General features: G+C 33.4%; 1 protein-coding gene across 3 annotated transcripts in view; it reads left to right on the top strand.

The window, feature by feature from the left end:
• LOC128236641 (uncharacterized) overlaps positions 1-21,962 on the top strand; it is an 80,871-nt gene that overhangs the window by 14,150 nt on the left and 44,759 nt on the right. For all 3 annotated transcript variants that reach the window (XM_052951637.1, XM_052951638.1, XM_052951640.1), the window contains exons 2-4: positions 16,431-16,530; positions 18,437-18,574; positions 21,326-21,658. In XM_052951637.1, coding sequence (XP_052807597.1) covers positions 16,431-16,530; positions 18,437-18,574; positions 21,326-21,658 — 571 coding nt within the window. The remainder of the gene's footprint in view (positions 1-16,430; positions 16,531-18,436; positions 18,575-21,325; positions 21,659-21,962) is intronic.

The following is a 21,962-nucleotide window of genomic DNA, read 5'->3' as shown; positions in this document are numbered from 1 at the left end:
ATTCTTATCAAACTGGACTAGTACTGTTGATAGCTCTTCCAAATGTCTTGTATATAGAATGTTTAAAAGTAATCATTGTTTTGAAGATTATCTTGACTTGTTACCTAGTAACCTTTGTAAAATACTTTGTAAGTTTAGGACCACAAACCATTCTTTGCCAATTGAAAAAGGCAGGCATTTGAACATTGAGAGAAATCAAAGATTATGTCAGTTATGTACTAAGAATGTTATTGGTGATGAATTTCACTACTTACTTGAATGTAATCATTTTTCAATCACACGTAAAAAATTTATTGTTCCTTATTACATTCGTCACCCCAACTCTTTTAAATTAGATGAACTTATGAACTGTAACAATAAACCTAAATTAATTAAGTTGACATTGTTCTGTAAAATCATCTTACTGAAATTCAGATGACTCACTCTCCATACCCCGATTAACCAAAGAGCTATTGATAATTACAATACCATTCCATTGTGCCTTATTACTTCATATCTTCACTGATGTTGTTTAGAAAAATTTCTTCTTTTTTTTCTTGTATTTGACATGTTTGTTCACTGTTTTATTTGATGTTAATTAATATGTGTTTCATTGTTTTGTTATGTCACATGCATAGTATATGCCTTGACGAATAAAAACTTGAAACTTGAACTTGATACTTGTTTGCAAAACTGTACACATGGTCTTTATATTATTGCTCAAGCTACAAAACTAAGAACGTAGTTCAAAAGGTTACAGTCAAGGTCATTCGAGGACAACGTTAATATTTGTTCTCAAACTGTACACATGGTCCTAATTACATTGCTATAGCTTCAAAATTAAGAAAGAATGTGAAAAGGTCAAAGTCAAGGTCTTCGACTACTGAGCTTGTTTCTGTAGTTTTTCATATAAATATTGTACTAATGTCTCGCTCCTGAGCATTGATAAAGTTAGTACCCGGTGCACACCAAAGCAGAATGTAACAAATCTTTTACCGCTAAATAAAATAAGCTTCGAAGGCAAAGCAAAACACAGTTAAGTAAATATCTATGTCTGACTGCATGCTTTACTAGGAAGTTAAGGGGACAGAGATAGCTCAAGTGATATTGAAAAATTAAAAAAGGAGTATTGTTATGTTTTTTGTATAAGCTTGTGCTTGTGCGTGCGGTTTGTATTACACTCGTATCGTGTTATCGTATTTGACCATGTCCTCCCTATTTTTGTTGTATGTATGAAATGATATGTTTTTATTGTGAAAATTATTATTGCGGAAGAAAGCTTTTTGTACGGTCATTCGCTTGATATTTTACATTTTATGACCATTCAGCAATCAAAATCGGAGAAGAGCAGTGATAAGCTACTACCTAGTATTTGTAGGGCGATTATCGGCGATAGTTGATTAATTGTCGCCGCGGGCTTAAAGTCTACGATCGTCGACGATTTCTTGCCGGTATCGAGCAATCGAAGTGTTGCAGCCGTGTACTCTAGTTCAGTATATTTTCGTTTACGGAAGTTAATGAATTTAAATACGGTTACCCTGGAAAATGAGGAAGAATAGTATCTCAGCTGTTGTTGCATTATCTATTTATTAATATAGATTTAAAAAAAAAATCAGACATAATTTCATTGCCTCGAGGTTCTTTTAGATTATAATGTTTAACCTCTAGTATTACTAGTCATTATTGCTGACAGTGTAAATGCACTTATAATTTTATGAGTTTGTAATCAATTTATTCAAGTCAGAGACTGACATTGAGTTATCATGATGCATTGACTATTCAGTTTTATGACTTAACATTAAGTTTACATAGAGTTTATCTCATGTTTGTTTTTGATTTGTATGTTGACAATTTGTCGTATATGAGCATTTAGTTGGAAAAACATATTACGTTACAAACTACATAAATATTTCACTTCCTTATTTTATTGATTCTTAAGCCATGCAAAAAGTGCAATTTTATTTACCAGTACCTAATAACTAGATGCAAAATGTCACAAAATGGACATTATTTGTTTGATTTATATCGATCACTCCGATTAATTAGTTTGTCTGTCCGATATATCGATAATGAATCTCCAGCCGATCGCCCATCACTACTGCCCAGGAGCCGTCAGTGAAAAGTAAAGTTCGATGGATATACCACATTACGTGAACCAGCCAGCTTAAACTTGACAAAATATCGTTTGAGTTCATAAGCATAATTTGAATACAAATTGATCATATGAAAGAAGAGTTAAACCCCCCATTGAACTCCTGTTTCACTGACCGCTCCGATGCGATGACTCCTTTACTTGCTGATACAACTATTTGATGTATGTTGTCTGTCTGTGTGTAATCTATGTGTTGTCTCCCGTTCAATATCAGGCATCAGCCTAGTACCTTTAAATATGATGCGTGGCTACTTAGCTCTCTGTAGTTTCCATTGTATTTTTTTAAATCTATATACTTCTTTCCTCTCATTAAGTTGGTACTGGCTCCGACGAGGCAAGTCTGAGGTTGAACGCTCAATCCCCCCTCTTAATGTGCCAAACAGTTTCCCAGACATTAATTGAGAACGATAATTTAATGTTTGTGCAATCTGTGTGTTATCTTGGTACTTTTTAGGTCTCTCTTTCAGAGGCTGTTGGGCATTTATCCTTGTTACTTGAAGCAGGATATTCATATTATTATTAGCTCATGTTTCTGAGGTTGATAGATGTAGGGACAGGTAAGTACACCAAGTTTTGCTGATGATCAATAGAAAGCATTCTTATCCATTGTTGATTGCAATATTGTTATAGTCTATTATTGGTGTTAGTAGACCTTTGTGTTTGGCTGAGGTTCTTTTAAGTCGATTTCTTAGAATTTTCATAATAACATTAAAATCAATTTATGAGGTATTAAATCATATAATCAATGAGATGCTTAAGTTTATTTTTCATGTCAATATCGAAGAAAAAGTAATAAAATTCGCTCAAAATGCACCATTTCGGACTTGAATTAAAAAAAAATAAAATTGGGTAGTACCCTCTTAACATTTTAAACTACATCAATCAAGCTTTCGAATGAGGGACGCATGTCAAAAGGTTGGTCCACTGTAGCCTTTTATTAAACATTATTAAACTATGTTTTCAAAAGTGGCAACACAACCTTGCTTGGAAAAATATCTGTAGTAAAAACGCTCGCCCTTCAAATATAAGCTTTCCCTGTTACAAAATCCACCGTATCAACTAACAGATAATATATTAAAATTTATTTTAGCTTGTTATGGTATAATAATACATATGTTACTATTGAAATCATTGACAAATGACAAAACATATGTATTATACACGATAATATATGGTTGATATAAAGCCCTCGGGCAATTATTCCTTCCACTGGGGCAATTATCAACCAAAAGCCATGGTCGACCATGTATTATTCTATAAACAAACTATATTCAATCAAGCGAGAAAAAAGTATAACTCCTGGAAATACGGTGACTTGACATTCCATGAAAGACATGAAATAATACTTCTGCATGTTATTAAAACAATTTTTATTCAAAGACTTATCATGAAAACATTCAAGGTTTAACATAGTGCATACGATAGGGCGAAATGTTTTATTTGTCAGGCAGAAAAAAAAGAACACGTTTGTTATAATATGAGTATTCACAACATTATTTTAACACCTCAACTTCCATTCGTTTCCTTAAATGAACTGCCTTTCGGCATCGGTTATCATCCGATGATATCATCTTCGGAAATGTTTGGATCGCAATTCATCGCATAACAATATACATGAAAACTGTTGATCTTAGTATTGTGTCAGCAGGTCGCGTAAAATATAAATCACCATTTTAATAAGTGTTCAATTATCATATGTTATATGAAGTGTTTCAATAAGTGTTTCAATTTTACGTTTAAAGTGATTTCAAGTGGTCGATCTTTTCCTGCGTTATTGTGACGTCATTTGAAAAAATGTTTCCGGATACAGTCGGGTCAATCTATCAACAGAATGGGTATTGTAAGAAAGGATTACTGAAATAAGGATTAGAGTACTGGATTACATCATTGGAAAAAAAAATGTTTCCGGATACAGTCGGGTTGTTCTATTAACAGAATGGGTAAGAAAGGATTACTGAAAGGTTAACTTAATTTAATTAAATGAAGTATTATTTTAACAATTCTTGAATGAAATAATGAACTATTGGTGTACATATAAGTAATGAATTGCGGGATTGACCGCAATTTGGCTGGTCAAAGTACGCGTGGAGACCTTCGGACTGCACACACGTTGACCAGTCCAATTGCGTTCATACCCCGATAATGACATCAATTCCGCAATTCAATCCTTAAATAATCTCTTTGAACTTAATACAAAGGAACCAAGAACAAATTAATATACGAAAATACATCATCCGGAAATCTCTGAATGTTAATACAATAATGAAACTAAATACTATGAGGTATTTACAAGTTTTGTCTGTACCTTGGACACATCTTTGATGGTAGAGCACTGAAATTCTACTCAATTGATGAAATGAAATTTCTTTCCAAAAGTTATGATATAATGGTAAGTTCTTGAAACATCTCCCATTGGCCAATAATATGCCACAATTTACTGAAATGAAGACCAAAGAGGAAATATAAAAAAAATCACTAGTATACACGGATACAGTATAGAGCAATTCCAAGTCAAACAAAGAAGAGAAGGATAACCAACTCTTGCATATGCGATCTGTGTTCTAGAAATGTAGAAACTTTCTTCACATTCTTGGGGGTGCCCCGTATGACAAGACCTGTCGAATAAAATAAAGATCTATCTCCAGTCAAATGGTATACTTATTGGACTAAATTAAATACACGTTATTTTTGATAAACGTTTCAGTTTTTTGTTTAAAGTACCGGCAAGTCATTCCAAACTTTCGAAATTGAGAAATTTAGAAAAATAATTTCACATTCGAACATATATATATTGAACGCGAAATGGCTATCACGAAAATAAACTTAAGGTTTATTTAGAAAATGGGCTCCGTATCATTTATACAACAACAACAACAGCAACAGCAACAACAAAACAATCCACCATGTATAAAATAACAGTATAGCAAAAACCTTTTGGTTTATGGCCTTATCTCTTTTTTACTTGAAAATCAATACCTAACATAGAAAATAAGTTATAGTTAATACATTAACAAACATTTTCTGTAAATGTCTGCTACCCTTCTTCTGTAAATGTACACTTTTTGATCGATATTGTTTTTATTGTCGTTTACATCTGAATAATTACAAATCGTATATTGGATGTTGTCATTCATTGTCACTTGTCGTTAGGCTGCTTTCATATGGAGTTACACTGTTTTTGTGCGTACACCATTTCAACTTTCTAAAAATGTTTTCTGGTCTCTTGGGAAAGAAAAAGGAGAAGGAGAAAAAGAAGGGAGAACTATTAAGTGCGATGAAAAAGCACTTCAACGCCAAAAATTGCAGCTGTCATCGTGTTGTTCAGCGATCGTTCATTTAAGGAAATATATTCACTAAAAAATTAAATAAATTAACATTTGAGGATTAACTTTTCGCACAATAACATAACTTAAAAGCTCTAAAGCGTTTGTTTTATAGTCAAGCATAAATATATACCAGCAGTGCATAAAACGATAACTATTCGTAGGTTTTGTATCCGTATAAAATAATTTAATTTGCTTCTTTACATTCAATTATGCTATCTCTGCAAAAACTAAATTAAAGTTTCCCTCTGCATTCAGCAAATATCACAATCCGATACTCTATCGCTCATACTTGAATTACAATTCCATATCAAATGTTTACATTATTGATTATTGGTGAAACGCATTGTGGTTTTTATTCATTCAAATGTTAAACCTACTCTTGCTTCATATTACATAACCACTTTTGTTCATTTAGACTTGACGAGTTTGTTTAGGAATTTCTGAAACTTTAAATTCAGCATTTTTATCAATCAGTCTAAGTAACTGTTAAAGGTTATTACAATTTAACAAAATCAACGGTTTAATTCGACACATATTTATGCACATTAAAGACGTTAATAATGTTTGAAAATATACGCCTAATTACAATAACCCATATGTAATGAGTAATGTGATGTTTTGTGTGGAAAGTCATCAGTTTCGTTAGCAAAAGAAAGCCACGTTTTTGTATGATTTTTGTTTTTATGTCGCCTGTGAAGCATGGCAGACAAATTGGGATTATGTTGTCTGGCGTCGTCGTCGTAGTCCGCACCTTCACACTTTCATTTCCTCTCTCCTTCTGCTATGTATGTTTATTGACATAATATTTGAAATGAGCTCCTCAACACCAGCTCGCACAACTCTCCAGAGTTATGACCTTTAAATTGTCAAAATTTGATCAAGCTTACTTCGTCCGCTGTCCAACTTGACAGTTCTTATTCAATCCTTGTTAAACTTAGTTGCAGTGTAAATTGGCGTCTTATATGTAGACTGAGTTTGATCAACGGTCAAATCGGATTATTAACTATGATTTTATGTCCCATAAACTATCAATATTAGACCAAATTCACTTTGACCGCTCTTTTACTTGAGCAATTATTATCCAATCTTTACTATTAACGGGTTACAATATTGAAGGCCATACTATCTGGAACTAGTTTGATTAACAGCCAGATCACACCATTTACGCTGTGTTGTCAGGATTTGTCCCAATATACTTTGACAGTCTTCTCATACTGAAACGTTTCATATCCGACACTTAGCAAATGGGGAGACAATATAAATGTTGATAATATCCCCTTAGTGTTTGGAAAACAAGCGGATCGTAATAGTAATGCCGAAGCTATGACCCATGAACTTGTCAAAACTTCACCAAAACACTTTGTAAAATTCAGCAGGCGACATCATACAGTCGGGACCATGATTTGATTATCTACATTGACCAAGCAATGACTTATGCAAATATATATTAAATGGCTCAAATGTTTAATTACCCATGCTTTTCACAAAATATGAGAGCAATAGATGTAATCATTATTTATAGTGATACTTTTGTCATATGTTATTAAAAATCATTAAATTTATTTGAACATATCTGCAATCTCTATGACATGCACAATATAACTACGGAATTTGGTTTGAAAATGATAGAGAACCCGACAGGCGGCATATTTGATTTGTGGTATTCAAGTTTATTGATAATATTATATTGCAGATACTGTTAAATAATACAAATGGAAAGGCATTGAACGTGAACACGTTTAGTTCTTTATCACATACGATGTTAGATGAGATAATGAAATAACGTGCATGTTCTTTCCACATCCTTCCGTAGATTTGGTACTTTTTTGCTGTCACGAGTCTCAGTTTCGCTTTTTTAAATAAAAGAGATGTGTTTCTACATGAAAAAATAACTTTCGTTTGCAACTAATAAATCGTCGATCTACCTTTATAATGCATTCTGTTAAATTACAGGAGATCCATTGTTTGTTACGTGTAGATAGGTATTCAGGCACATTGTACTACATTAAACAAATTAAAAAAGCGTTTTTACAACAAGTATAAATTTGATTTATAGTATCTTTTGTAATACAGCCATTGAACTATTTTCCATTATCCCTTACACCGATTCACCGAGTGTTTCAGAAGTCATGTTGTTTTGATTGAGCATCCGCAATGAGATATGAATGCTTTTAACACAATATGCCATCAGATTTATCAAACAATTTACCGATCGGTATAAAATATCCCTTAATAATGTTAGTTTCTTTCTTTCTTTACATTTAATTTAAACAAATCAGCTTCACACATATTACACAATATTTTTTTGTAAAATTATTATACCACACAATGATGTGTGTAAAGCACCATTCCACCAACACGTGTATCAACGATTATGAACGCTTTTACCCTGAACGAAACAAAAAAATATCATATTTTATTTTAATGATTCTTAACATTTCCTGTTTATCTTACCTGACCACGATAATTGTACAAATAATAAAACTATCTTTGACAAGAAACCAAATTAAAAACAAATATAATAAAATCAAAATGACCTTAGTCCATCCAATAAGTACGCTTTAACAGAGGACCTAAAACTATTAATGGACTTAATATCTTGTGGTAACTTATTAAACAATGAACAACCACGATGGGCAAAGTACTTCTAACTAAAACGTTTGGCCTTTGGGTAGAAAAAGCGACCACTGTCGACAAATGAAGATGTATCATTGACACTAGTTGATATGGTCTCTATAAACCTAGTGTTATACTTATGAACTGAGCTAGCAGGGATAAAATGATCAATCATGTATGAAGAAACTTTTTTAGAAGATACCTTAATACATGACAGAAAACAATAGAATCAGCTCTACTTGCCACAGGAATAATCGATAGAGATAAGAGATGAGCTCCTTACCAATATCAATATTTCTGAAACAATAGTTATTGAACACATTGTATATGGCCACAAGATCTAGGACAAGTTTGACTATGGGTCAAGAGCTTATGCCTTTGTTTGTGACAGGGGACAGTTTCTTTATATATTATTATTTAACCAGTATGACTGTGTTGAGTATAGGGGTCGTATGTCTAGTTGTTTAATATATTTGTCGTGGTTGTAGTATAAAATATACAACAAATAAACATAAAATAATAAGACAAATACTCAAACTTACATTTACAAAGAGAACCGAAAAGTATGAAGTTTACAATAAATAACGATTGAAGGAAATACATAGACATTGGCAACCTGGGAACTAGACGAGAATAATTACGTGATTAAATAGCGTAAACGCATAATTATCTTAAAAGGAAACAATGTCACAAGCAAAATTACACTATTGTGATTAATCACGAATCTCATTGCATTCTGTTTGAACATGACTTAACATGAATTGACTAAAACAAAAGGAAAGTTCGATTATTGATCAAATCTGACCATACTTCAAGAGTTATCAAAACTTGCAATACTTAACCTTGTTTACACTCTAGCAACTTTATTTTTCACTTATCCTAATCATATTTAAAACGATTATGAAAGCTTTTATAAAAGATCGGTCAAGTCTGATAATGGGTCAACTTGAGAGAGTAGATCTTGAGTTTTGTGCCGTTAATTTTAAAAACAATTACAATATTCAAACTTTGCAAAATTTTGAAATAATGAAAAACAAAGCCATAGAATGTACTGGCTGAGTACCTAAATCGGAACAGTAACTAAATATGGAACACCCGTTATAAAAGCGTTTTTCCAATTGTGATCTGTTTATTTACGATTTTAATCAATATAGACGCTTGCCTTAAATACACGTTCCAAATAACACGATACTCCGGTTAATATTTAAAATGCTTCAATCATTCAAAGTTGTTCATGTTCAAATGTCAATACATGGCACGTGGGGGAGTGACTTTAGCTTGCCAAAATTACAGCATACTGGCACAGTCTGAATTTTTTACTTAAATCATCAAATTTTACTGACAAAAATGGCAAAAAGACAAGCTGGGAATACAATGAATTATTAGTTTACTTAAACAAACATGTAGCAATAATTTTAAAAGGAAACACAAAAATAAATAACGAATTAAAACTGTTTCATATTTAGGTACTCCAGGAACAAAAATGGCAGTTCTTGACTCTGCGGTAAATAACGTACTTTTCATGCAGATTGGAAGTATCTTGAAAAACACCATTTATATCAACCAATGGGTCTTGAATCCTAGTATGCTGATGGAAAATTTTGTAGATGTGGTGCAAATCTAACTCAAAATATTTTAAAAAAAGTGCCGAAAGTGTTCCGATTTAGGTACTCAGCCAGTATAGAACAGATATATTCCTAGTGGATTTTATCAAATCAAAGAGGTATTTTACAAACAACAAGAGCTGTCACAGTATGTGACGAATGCCTCCAAATGTGACATTGACCTATGAACAAGGTCAGTACATGAAAAGTTACATATGGCAAGTTATTTTAAATTGCCTCTGAACATAAAAATACCACCCATACTTGACAACCTACATTCTTATGTCCTTATATTCAGCATTCCATTGTGAATAAACACTAAGTGTATCTTTCACCTTAGAGGTAGGGACACGGTTCTTGCACGCGACACGTCGTCTTGGTATGTCGAACACATGTGGCAAGTTATTTTAAAATCTGTCCATACAAGGCAAAGTTACAGCCCGGACACGACAACCTATACTCTATGTCCTTATATGCAACATTCCATTGTGAATAAACACTAAATGTGACCTTGACCTAAGAGGTAGGGACACGGGTTTTGCACGCGACACGTCGTCTTGGTATGCCAAACACATGTGGCAAGTTATTTTAAAATCTGTCCATACAAGGGAAAGTTACAGCCCGGACACAACAACCTATACTCTATGTCCTTATATGCAGCATTCCATTGTGAATAAACACCTAAGTGTGACCTTGACCTTAGAGGTAGGGACACGGTTCTTGCACGCGACACGTCGTCTTGGTATGTGGAACACATGTGGCAAGTTATTTTAAAATCTGTCCATACAAGGGAAAGTTACAGCCCGGACACGACAACCTATACTCTATGTCCTTATATGCAGCATTCCATTGTGAATTAACACTAAGTGTGACCTTGACCTAAGAGGTAGGGACACGGGTCTTGCACGCGACACGTCGTCTTGGTATGCCGAACATATGTGGCAAGTTATTTTAAAATCTGTACAAACAAGGGAAAGTTACAGCCTGGACACGAGTTATTGAGCCGGACACACGGACGGACGGAAGGACGGACGGACGGACGGTGCGATTTTAATATGCCCACCTTCGGAGGCATAAAAACTAAAATACGACGAATATCAACTTAACGATCTTCTAACGCAAAGGCATTGAATAAGCTCAATCAACTGAGTACGAGTGCACAAATTGAAAACAATATATAATAACATCAATTGGTCGAACATTTTGAAAACTTGTTTAATACAAATACTGATGTTGATAATATCATACCTGAAATAGTTGAAACCGAATATAAATGAGACTACGGAGATTATATTCAACGCTGAAATAGAGGACGATGAAACTGTCAGAGCTATTCAAAACTTTATAACTTGAAAACGTGGAGGCAGCGGTAATATCATACCGGACTGTTATGTATCATCCATAGATGTACTATTATCTATAATAAAACCGCTATTTGATCTTCAATGGAGGTTACTTTCCGAGAGAATGGCACGAAGCAATAATCATATCGATTTTTTTTAAAAGGGCGACCGCTCGTCAGCACACAATTAAAGAGACATTTAGCTATTGAATATCCTCGGTTAAATATGCACCAGTATTATCAAAAAGCGTCTTACATTTTATGCTAATATTTTCGACCAAATTAAAGTACCGCAAGCCTGGTTTAGAGAATAGTACTGCACTGTTTATAATGCGTTTGTGCTGCATAGTATTTTTAACAAGCAACATAATAAAAGTTTGCTGCAAATTAAATGTGGCATCTGTAAACTTTTTTGAAGGCTTTGACTTCAATAATTTACAAAGTAAAAGCAAAAGTTAGAGATAGTAAAAATATTAATTCGGCAGAATTTGAATACCAACTAGGACTTATACGGCTGCTTATTTTCACCGATGCTTTTTGTATTTTTCTTGAATGAAATCGTCAAAAAGTTTTAAGAGGATGGCCATAGCAAGAGAAATAAAAAAATTCCAGATTGGAGACAAATATTTCTCTACTGTTTGCGGTCGATTTGGCCTTAGCCTCAGATACAGTTGTCGGATAACAGAGACATTTGAATTTGCTAAAACAATTTACTGAAAAGATAATATTACAGTCAACACACTAAAAACTAATAATCGTATATTAAAACATCAAACGTCCGTATACAAGCACATCTCCCTCTCATCCACGAAGTCATCGTATACGAATTTAATATTGAAAGGTTACAACTCACAAACAATTCAGTGTCGTTCTATTTAGTAGCTGTTCATGGCATGATCATATTCAGTCCGTCAAAATGAAGGCCTGGCAACGTATTTACCTCATGCGATGTTTCAAATACGTCCCAGATATATATTGTTGAAGTTTTATATAAAACTTTTATTCGGCTTCTGTTGAAATATGCAGATGTGACGAAGCTAGCGAAGAGGGCCTAATATTTCAGCATGAGGCAGCGCGAATCATCTCCGCAGCATCACGATTTATTCTCCTTTCTTTATAATAAAACGGGACTTGAATACATGAAACAAAGAAAGTGGAAACATAAACTTACTCTGTTCTACAATATATTGTATTCCCCTATGCCAGGTTATCTTATTCCGTCCTGTTACAACCTCGTACAATCTTCGAAATTCTGTTAACTTAATATGTCTTGTAAAACCCAGATGTTATCAATTCATTTTGGCCATCTGCAATATTCTCATGGAATGCACTGCCGGAAACAGTTCGTTCTTTTCCATCCTTGCCATCCCTCAAGTATAATCGTAACAAAAACAAACAATCAGTTCCTCATTTTTACTATGAGGGTAAACGCAAATTGAGTGTCACTCGTGCCAGGCTGGTGATGCACTGTAGTAATCTTAATGATCACTTGCTCTCTAATGTTGTCAATAGCCCAAATTGCCAATGTGGAGAAATTGAGAATACCACTTCTTCTACACCTGTCCCCTATATCATGCTCAAAAACATAACCTATTCGACCAATTGTCTGCAATCAGACCTTTGTCTACTACTGTTTATTTATTATCTAATATCTACCTCTGACCTGAACCCCCCCCACATCGCCCTGTTTCCTTCCGTTTCTCTCTTTGTGTCTACTTCCATACTTCCAACGCATTTTACCATCTACTACATCATATATTTGGCATCTACCTTCCACCTTATCCACCACACTATAACAAGTAAAAATAGTCTTCAAATCATAACAGCATTAACCCCAGTACACGCAGACTGATGAGGTGACAGAAGCGATGCATTGTATAAGCTTTAAAGTGTCCTTCTCAATTCTGTCGTGATTAATTTGTTTTGTGCATATATCACTTGATTTTTTATTCTATTTTTACTACAGTATTTTCTTTGATTATGCTTAAACCATGTGTATCTTTAAAATGTTGAAATAAACATTGTTTTGTTTAAACCAAAGACGTTTTTACCGGTTAAATATATTGAAACCTAAGTATGTATAATCCCTACATTTTGCTTAGTACAGAATCAGAAATAATATTACAAAATCTGTCATTGTATATAATGCGTTCATCTTACGAATAGGAATTGATTTAGCTATACATGAAGTCCAGGAAAATATATTTTGTGTTGATGTTTTGTTAAAACGAACAATAGGATAGCTGGATAACCGGTCTTTTGTTAAGCATGATAACATGTATAATATATATGCAATGTTAAGAATTGTGTTTAATAATTTGCCAACAAAAATAGTAAACATGTATAAGGTATACGTTTGCAACGGTAAGGATGTGGTTTGATAATTTGCCTAGTAAAATTGTGAAGTAAAAATCAAATTATTAAAAATTATTAACTGATAAGTCTTGAATATAATGAAATACAAGGTTTAGTACTTTGTTTATCAAATTAAAGAACTCTCTCTTTATAAATTTCACTGAAATGCAATTTCTAAACGAAAATGTGTGACCATAAGATCTTGATGATCTTTAATAATTTTCCTAGAATTTTTAGAAAGTGCCATATTTAACATTGTTCACACACCAACATCTCCATTTCTTAATTAATCCTAATCATGTGTTTAACGATTATGTATAGCAATACTATATCGGTTAAGTTTGAATATGGGCGAAATTAAACTAGTAGGTCTTGAGTTTTATGTCCTTGATTTATAAAATAACGGAGAAAATAATGCAATAATTCACTATGTTTACACTCTTACACCCTTATTTACGAGTATATTAAAATCTACAAACGATTACTGAACAAAAGCTTTGAACGTTAAGTATGCTTATAAGCCAAGTTGGACAACTTGGTTTAAATGGTGAATATCACTATTTTTCACTCTAGTAAATTCTATTCAAAAGCCGTCCTTGTCGTATTGGAGCCGAAGGTATATTCAATCAAGGAATTTCAATGGCTGACCTATTAAACTCATTTACGTCATTATGATTATTTTGTTTACATCCGCATTTGTTTCGACGTCTTCCGACAAATAAGGGTTAATTGTGGCCAACATGAGCTTAAATGAGCACTGACGTGGCTTTTGATAAGCACGTCTGTTCATTTATAGATAGACGGATAAGTTGGCTTTACTCTAAGCACAACAGGATACTGAGGGCTGCTCGGAACCTATTGTGTCTATAACAGAAAATTAGGAATTATACCCTAATGGAGTTTTTAAGACTCAGTTGACTCAGATAGAAACACATTATGGCTATCTTCTTTTTCAGAAAGATCTGAAAACGTTACCCTAAGTTCCACTTGAAATAAAGGAACATACATTTTTCAATTTTCCACCTGTTTTCGACACAAACTAAAAATAACTTATTCGTACTCTGATCTTAAACTGGCCATTACCTTGACCTTGAAGTGGTCAATGTTGTATATTGCTTTGAAGTACATTATGTAACAAGCATTATCCATGTTAATATTTAGCCTTATCCAATGAAAGAAAATAGTCCTATTCAAACATTACATACTTAGCGAATTTATGGCCGTCATTTTGGACGCCAATCTTGGATACCTCGGTCCAAACCACGCGTTGGCAATTTATACTATCACTTGAATATACTACAGACTTTGCCGAACAATATGATATATACTATTGCATGTCACCCACTCCTTGAATAAGCAACTTTTGAGGTGATTGGCATTTAACTATTATTTCTAGTATTTTGAAATGATAATTATATTCGTGAGATGAAAAAAACTTTGCTATTGGATATGTTTTCATAATTCTTTTCAACAACAGACACTTAAATAATATTGACAACAAGTGAGAACATGACAAGTTTTTGGTATTAACAATGGGGAAAATAATTTTTATAAAATCTTATATACAATTTTTAGAGTTTCTTTGTTAGATTTTATCAAACGGTTAATACAACTTAAATAAAGTATTGATTCATTTTATAATTTATTTATTATGACAGGTCCTCTTTAAAATAGAATTTCGCATAGCAAATTCAACGTTCATATAGACTAATACTCATTTTAAAAACCAGGAGAAAGAATACAAAAAATATGCTGTCGAATCTTCTTCGAGTGGGCATTGGCTGGCATGAAACCGGCCTGGAGGATTACCCTATACCCCCACAAATACCATATTCGATCGAAAATGGTTGGGAAAATACTATTGGACAAAACATTATTGAAGAAAAAGTTTAAACTTCATCACTGATTTCAGAGTAGGAGAATAAAAACTCAACGTTGGGGAACCTAACGCTCACCTCTGTCGTAAAATGGCAGAAATGTCATGTTTTTTTTTTAAAAGAGTTGAGAACAACACGATTTTTTTTATCTAACATATCTTTTTTCAAATACTGTCATACTGATATAAAATAACTCCTTTATAACCTCGAGTTTGGATGTGGGTCATGTCAGTTAAAAAACTAAATTACTTGGTCAAAGCATACAAAAATGTTTTCAACGAATCATCGAGAATTCCGTTCAGAATGATCATCGATAATTCTGTTCAGAATGATCGTTTTTATCAAATCTAGGCCAATTTCGAATATGAGGGTTTCCGTATGAATAAACATCACAAAGATCACTATTATTCTACATTCGACCATAACATCATCGATACATACAACTTTGTTCAAAATTGTCTTTATATAATCTACATCAAAGTCGGATATAGGTCATGCTGGTTCCAAACAGGTCGATAGGTAAATATTTTATGAATTGCTTGGACGATCCATTTGATACTTGGTCTGAAACTAACTAGCTTTGACCTCTCACACGCTAGTTCAAACAGTTCTGGCTCAATACAGCATGGCCACTAGAGCTAAATTAGATTTTCATCAAAATCTATTCTTAATCTTCCTTTTTTTGTTAAAGCATTAATACTACAGATAATAATGAAATTATTTTCAAACAGTCGAGTTCAATGTGGTATTTAAAGCCTGTTTAGATGTTTATATAGCTTGGCATGTTTATTATAAACATTTTTAATAGAATGGTTTATATTGTAGTTGTATTTAAATCCAAAATTGCTACAAGAATGGGAATAGTTTCAGGTGAATCCAGCATATGGACAAGTCAGAAAGCAAGATGCAAGTTTTGCGTCAATATCATTTATGTAATAGGGGTTGTTTTGTGATGTTGAGCACCAAAATATGTGCACTAAACGCCATGGCTTTTCCTTTCAGATCAAAAACAACATTTTATCCCTTTACGTCCATAAAATGCCCGATGTGGAGACAATTCTGATTCCGGAGCACACTTTTATTTTTGCCTTGCATCATTGTGATTACTTAAACCAGAAGAAACTTATGATAAAATACAACTTAGCATGTTTATATATTTATATGAAACTCGTTTTACAGAATGAAGAACCGGAATATCAAAAGCTGGTTGGAATATTCAGAGGAGATATTCGACTTCGTTTGATCCCAAAACAAATTTTGCACTTGCTGTTTTTAATTGGTGAGTTATCGTGCATGATAAGAGGATACACATGCGTTCTTTCGTAAATATTTTCTAACCTCCTACATAGTGCAGATCATTGTTTTTAATAAATAAATTGGTATTATGTGCAGATTCAGACAGTACTTCGTGTAAACGAGTGCATAATGAACCATAATGCGATGCGTTAACTTCAATTGACTTTTTTATCCCCCGCCGAATCGAAGGTTTCGAGATGGGGATATTGTTTTGGCGTTGTCCGTCCGTCCGTCATTCCGTCCGTTCGTCAGTCCGGAACCAAATCTTGGTAGGAATTGATCGTAAATGTTAAAACATGGTCAGAATGTTCTCCTTGATCAAATCTCGACCACTTGTAAAAGTGGGTCACATGGGGTCAAAAACTAGTTCAATAGGTCAAATCTTAGAAAAATCCTTGGAACAAACTAGAGGCATTATACATGGTCAAACATTCATGAAACTTAATCAAAAAGTTTTCCTTGACATTCTTGGACGTATATAAAACTGGGTCACATATGATCGGAAATTAGGTCACTAGGTCAAATCCTTGAAAAATCTTGTCATAAACCATACCATGGTAATGATTGGTAAGATTATGTTTAAACTTGATCAGGATGTACCCCTTGATGAAATATGCACCGCTTGTAAAAATTGGTCGCATGGGGTCAAAAACTAGGTCACTAGCTCAAATCTTAGAACAATCTTTGGAACACATTATAGGCATTATGTATGGTCTAATATTCATGAAACGTGATCAGAATGTTTTCCTTGATGAACTCTTTGACAAGTTTAAAACTGGGTCACATGTGATAAAAAAACTGGGTCACATGTGATAAAAGATTAGGTCACTAGGTCAAATCTTACAAAACTCTTGTCCAAAACCATTGAATGGTATTGATTGGTCGGATTATGTTCATACATGTACGGCTGAACACATGATAACAAATATATGTGTTTTATGATAATTTACTTTTAGCAAATTCCATTATAATTGATTATGATAGGTTATAATCAATAATCACCAACATGAAGCTCCTATTCATGATTCACCATGAGTCATTTTCCGCTATTTACTGTATCATTTCAGACATATCTGAACTTTCACTTTGAAATCATTCAAATTCATAGAAACTGTTACAAATAATACTCTATATACAAAACGTTTAATTCAAATAATTCTAAACAAACTAAACCTTATATCCATCGTTCATAACGGCCCATTTCTCTGCAGCCATATAACATGTTAATATAGGAATATTCCACCTACTTTTCATTTCAAATCCATGAACTTTGCCTAATCAGGCGGGGGATATCAATTCAACGACTTTGCTTGTTTTTATTAAAATAATGCAGTATTTTTATATAAATGAGCGCCAAAATGTATGAAGTGATTCATCCATTTCCATGGATCCTTCTTTTTTCTCACATATATATTGTCATTTACTAAGGGTTGTCAAATACTTTATGTAAGAGTTATATGTTTAAAGTAGTTTTTCAAAGTTTAAAAGAGAAGTTGCGAAACATTACTTGTACGGTTACATGTACCAGCGGACCACTGTGTATGCCCTACTTCATCCAGGGTTAGGTCATTGTAGGTCAAGTTTCGAAGGAAATGTTCGATAGAATGAGGAACGTGATATATGCGGCATCAACGAGCCTAAGAGAACAAGTTTCAAGTGAATTTTTTCAAACGCCTTTTAAACTTAACTTCAACTTTCACACACACACGTGTAGCTTAACATACAAGTACACGTGCATGCCGTGTTTTATAACCTCTCAATAATATCAACTAAAGGACTACTCGTAAATGACTTACTGTAAGTGTAAAATATGAATAATAAATATATAGACAGGTAATTTCACCTTTGTTAATCGATGTATGTAAATTAACCATTTACATTTGTTTCAGATGAAAGGGAAAAGGATAAAATAAGAAAAATTGGAGATATCGATCCAGCACTTGCGACAGACTTACTTTTGGACAGTATAAAGTCTTCACCCGACCCAGGCAGATGGCGAGAATTCCTAAATGCTCTTGAGAAAACCAGTATGTAAACGCCGCTAGAATGTGCTCTTTTACACAACGTTCACATTTCATTTTATTTAGTATATCCCTCTTCATTAGAATAGTTAAGAAATAAGAAATTATATTTCATTTTGAAATGCAAGTATGCTATATGACATTTGAAATACTGAATCATTTTGATAGTTATCGATAAACTTTGTAGATAATATATACGAAAACATCAAGTGTAGGTTGCAGGCTATTCAGTCTTTTCACTAGTGTTTTTATTTGCCTGATGGAAGTTGCTCATGGCATCACGACTCTTTAAATGACTAGTTAGCTAGCCGTCTCGTAAAGACATAGTTTAAGTATTTAATGCAAGTGATATGTAAAGGTAAGATAATGAACAGTTATCATTCACCGGAGAGCTACATTGTAGTTCAGAATAGCACTAATATAAAGACAAAGAATACTATGCTTGCCGATGGTTGCTAGAGATTTATCAGTGAAATAAAAATGGTCTTTCAAACAGTGAAACTTATTTAATAATTTTCACTGTTATAAAATTTCAACCCGTTCTGCTATCAAAATTTTTATGCAGAAAGCTACAGAAACAAGCTCAGTAGCAAAAAGTTTAAACATAAACCCGGTTTAGTGGCACTGGGTTAACGCCAAAGACATAGAACATAAAATCACAAACAAAACAAACATCAGCGCGCACAGGGCTGGGACACAAACTCAAAGACGTCATTAACGAAATGACGTCACTTGCGCATACAGTTTGGCGCGATTTTCTATTTGAATCAATTAAATGTCATTAATACCATTTTAAGGCATATAATAAAAGAAAAATTGCTTGATTCCGTGTTATATCGCAATATATTTAACCTCGTGAACATAACAAGTGAATTTCATTCATGGCTATGCCGCTCATGAAATATAACTTGTGTTGCTCACTCGGTGAAATATATTACAATCTTACACTAAAACAAACAATTATCCTTTATATATGATTTTCGTAAAGATCCATTTGCAAATAGCAGAAAGTAATACATAATTAGGATCCGGATTCCAAATGTGTTTTTGATGTTCTTAAAAGCTACATCACCAAGCTACATCACCAAGAATGGCATACCACATGGAAGCCGGTATTTAGTAAGAAAATATCAAAAGCATACTTGTTTTTGTGTCAAGGTCACTGTTGTCGTTCACACTTATGTTTACATCAAATTTCTTGCCCTTTCACTTTCAATCCAATATCCTGTAAACATTACATTCACTTTTTGAACGTAGGTGTTCGTGCCTTTGTACCCATAGTACCATCGACCACCACAGTAATGGAATGTCGCAAACGATGTAAAATGGAAATTAAAATATCAAAGAAAAGAATTCAGAAGGAATAAGTACGTATGCGCGCGTGCGTACAAATAGTATACATTTGAACTAATAAATCGGTAGTTCTTGAAAACTATTTCAATAGTCTTATTACATCCCATAGTCAGATTACACATTTGATCAGATTATTAACCAGGTTTTCACAGAGTAAAACCTGTTTATTAGAATGACGAACGTCGTTGTTCGGCCGGGCGGCGTCAAACAAAAGTTAGAGTTGACATAGGAAGATGTTATGGAGACCTTTCATGGGATTGTGTTTAGGGTCGCTAGGGTCAAGGTCAAGGTCACTTTAACTTAAAATAGAAAAACGGTTGAAACTGAATAACTTTAGTTAGGGTTGACATATCTTGACCCAACTTGGTATAAAGCAAGTGTTTATGAAGACCTTTCATAGGATTGTGTTTGGAATCCTTAGTTTTGTTTATTTCAAACATTCAAATAATACTTCATATAATACATTAAATATTATATGATGACATCCAAAATACCGTTCAACATTTAATTATAGCTCTGGTTATATTTACCCGATTTCTTTTCGCTATGAGTAGGGCGCACTTTAAGTTCATGTCACCGTCTTACGTAAGGTAAATGTTTGATTGAAAATTGGTCGCACTACGGTCGGTTTTGGTCGGAAAGTTGTCAGATCTAGACGTCGGATTAAACTTTCATATCCGACTGTAAATCCGATGGTCATTCGACGTCTATCCGACGTCCTTTGCCAGCTGAGGAAATATTTAAGGTCATTCATTATTAGTCAAGAAAATCATCTAATTTGCAATTCTATCAAAGCACAAGCAATATGAGTTTGGGAAGAACCAATTCGGACCCTTTCGGTCATTCTTTGTAAAACCTTTAGTTGTATGTACACTTGATAGCTTAGAGATTTATTTAAAAGGAATGAAGTTTGTTTCGACATTTCATTCGTATGGTTGGTAGAGGGCCATCGAAGAAACATTCATATACATGTATATAAATAAAAGGGCAACCATTTTGAAACAAATAAAGTTTCAATACAGCTTTTAATTACAAACAAACCAATCAGATTTCTTAGCAATACTTATGATTCTTTTAAACACGTGTTGCTCAATAAGATATCAAAAACGAAAAATTTCGACCAAATAAAAAAAACATTCGGAAAATCGGAATATTGAAAACCATAATTGAGCAACAAAAATACCGCAAGCGGAAACCAACGTTTTTTGGTGTTACTCGGTTGAAATAAGACAGAGGGCATATCTCGACTTTTATGTAGGGAAAGTAATGGGTTAAACATTCATAGTGACTTGGCAAATGTAAATGTAATTGTAATACTAAGTTCCGTGTAAATAATTTAGCTTTGATTTGTGAAAACGAAATATGTTTATATTGTATTCCAAATAATAATGCAATTGTATTCAGAATTCACATGTCTGCTGAAGAAAATAAGACGCCATGAAATTGTCGATGACACGGAACAAAGGAAATACGTATCAATTATGATGCCGCAGCTTCGAGAAATGATTAACCCTCGAGAAATAATGGCACATCTCTTGCACCATGATCTCTTGATATCGGACGACAAGGAAGAAATAGAATGCGTGATGTCCAACAAAGGAGCCATTGAAGCTTCGGAATTATTATTGGAACGGGTTTCCGGGAAACATCCGAATTGGTATGGAATTCTTACAAAACTGCTTCTAAAGCATGGACACAAAGGTGCTGGGGATATGCTTAAGGTCGGTTTTTGCAAAGGTAAGTTCTTTCAGTAATTCGACTTCAGTATCTAGCAATGCAATCAATCATTATGACATTTTAATATGTAGTATAAAAGTTTTTAAGTACCAATCTTAAATACATTCTAGTTTCTTTAAGTTAAAATTAGATTTAAAATTCTTGTAAGGTTTTTATGTAAATGTAATCTTGTTTAAGGATACGCTCAAGTGGCATTTACAGTTAAATTGTAACAAATTTATTAACTTACATACAAAATTAATCATTTAGTATGTTAATCATAGGACAGAACATAGATTTATTTCAGTTTATATTCAACATAATG

This window comes from Mya arenaria, chromosome 6, assembly GCF_026914265.1.
Source record: "Mya arenaria isolate MELC-2E11 chromosome 6, ASM2691426v1".
Classification (NCBI taxonomy): domain Eukaryota; kingdom Metazoa; phylum Mollusca; class Bivalvia; order Myida; family Myidae; genus Mya; species Mya arenaria.
This window is presented reverse-complemented; position numbering and strand designations above follow the sequence as displayed.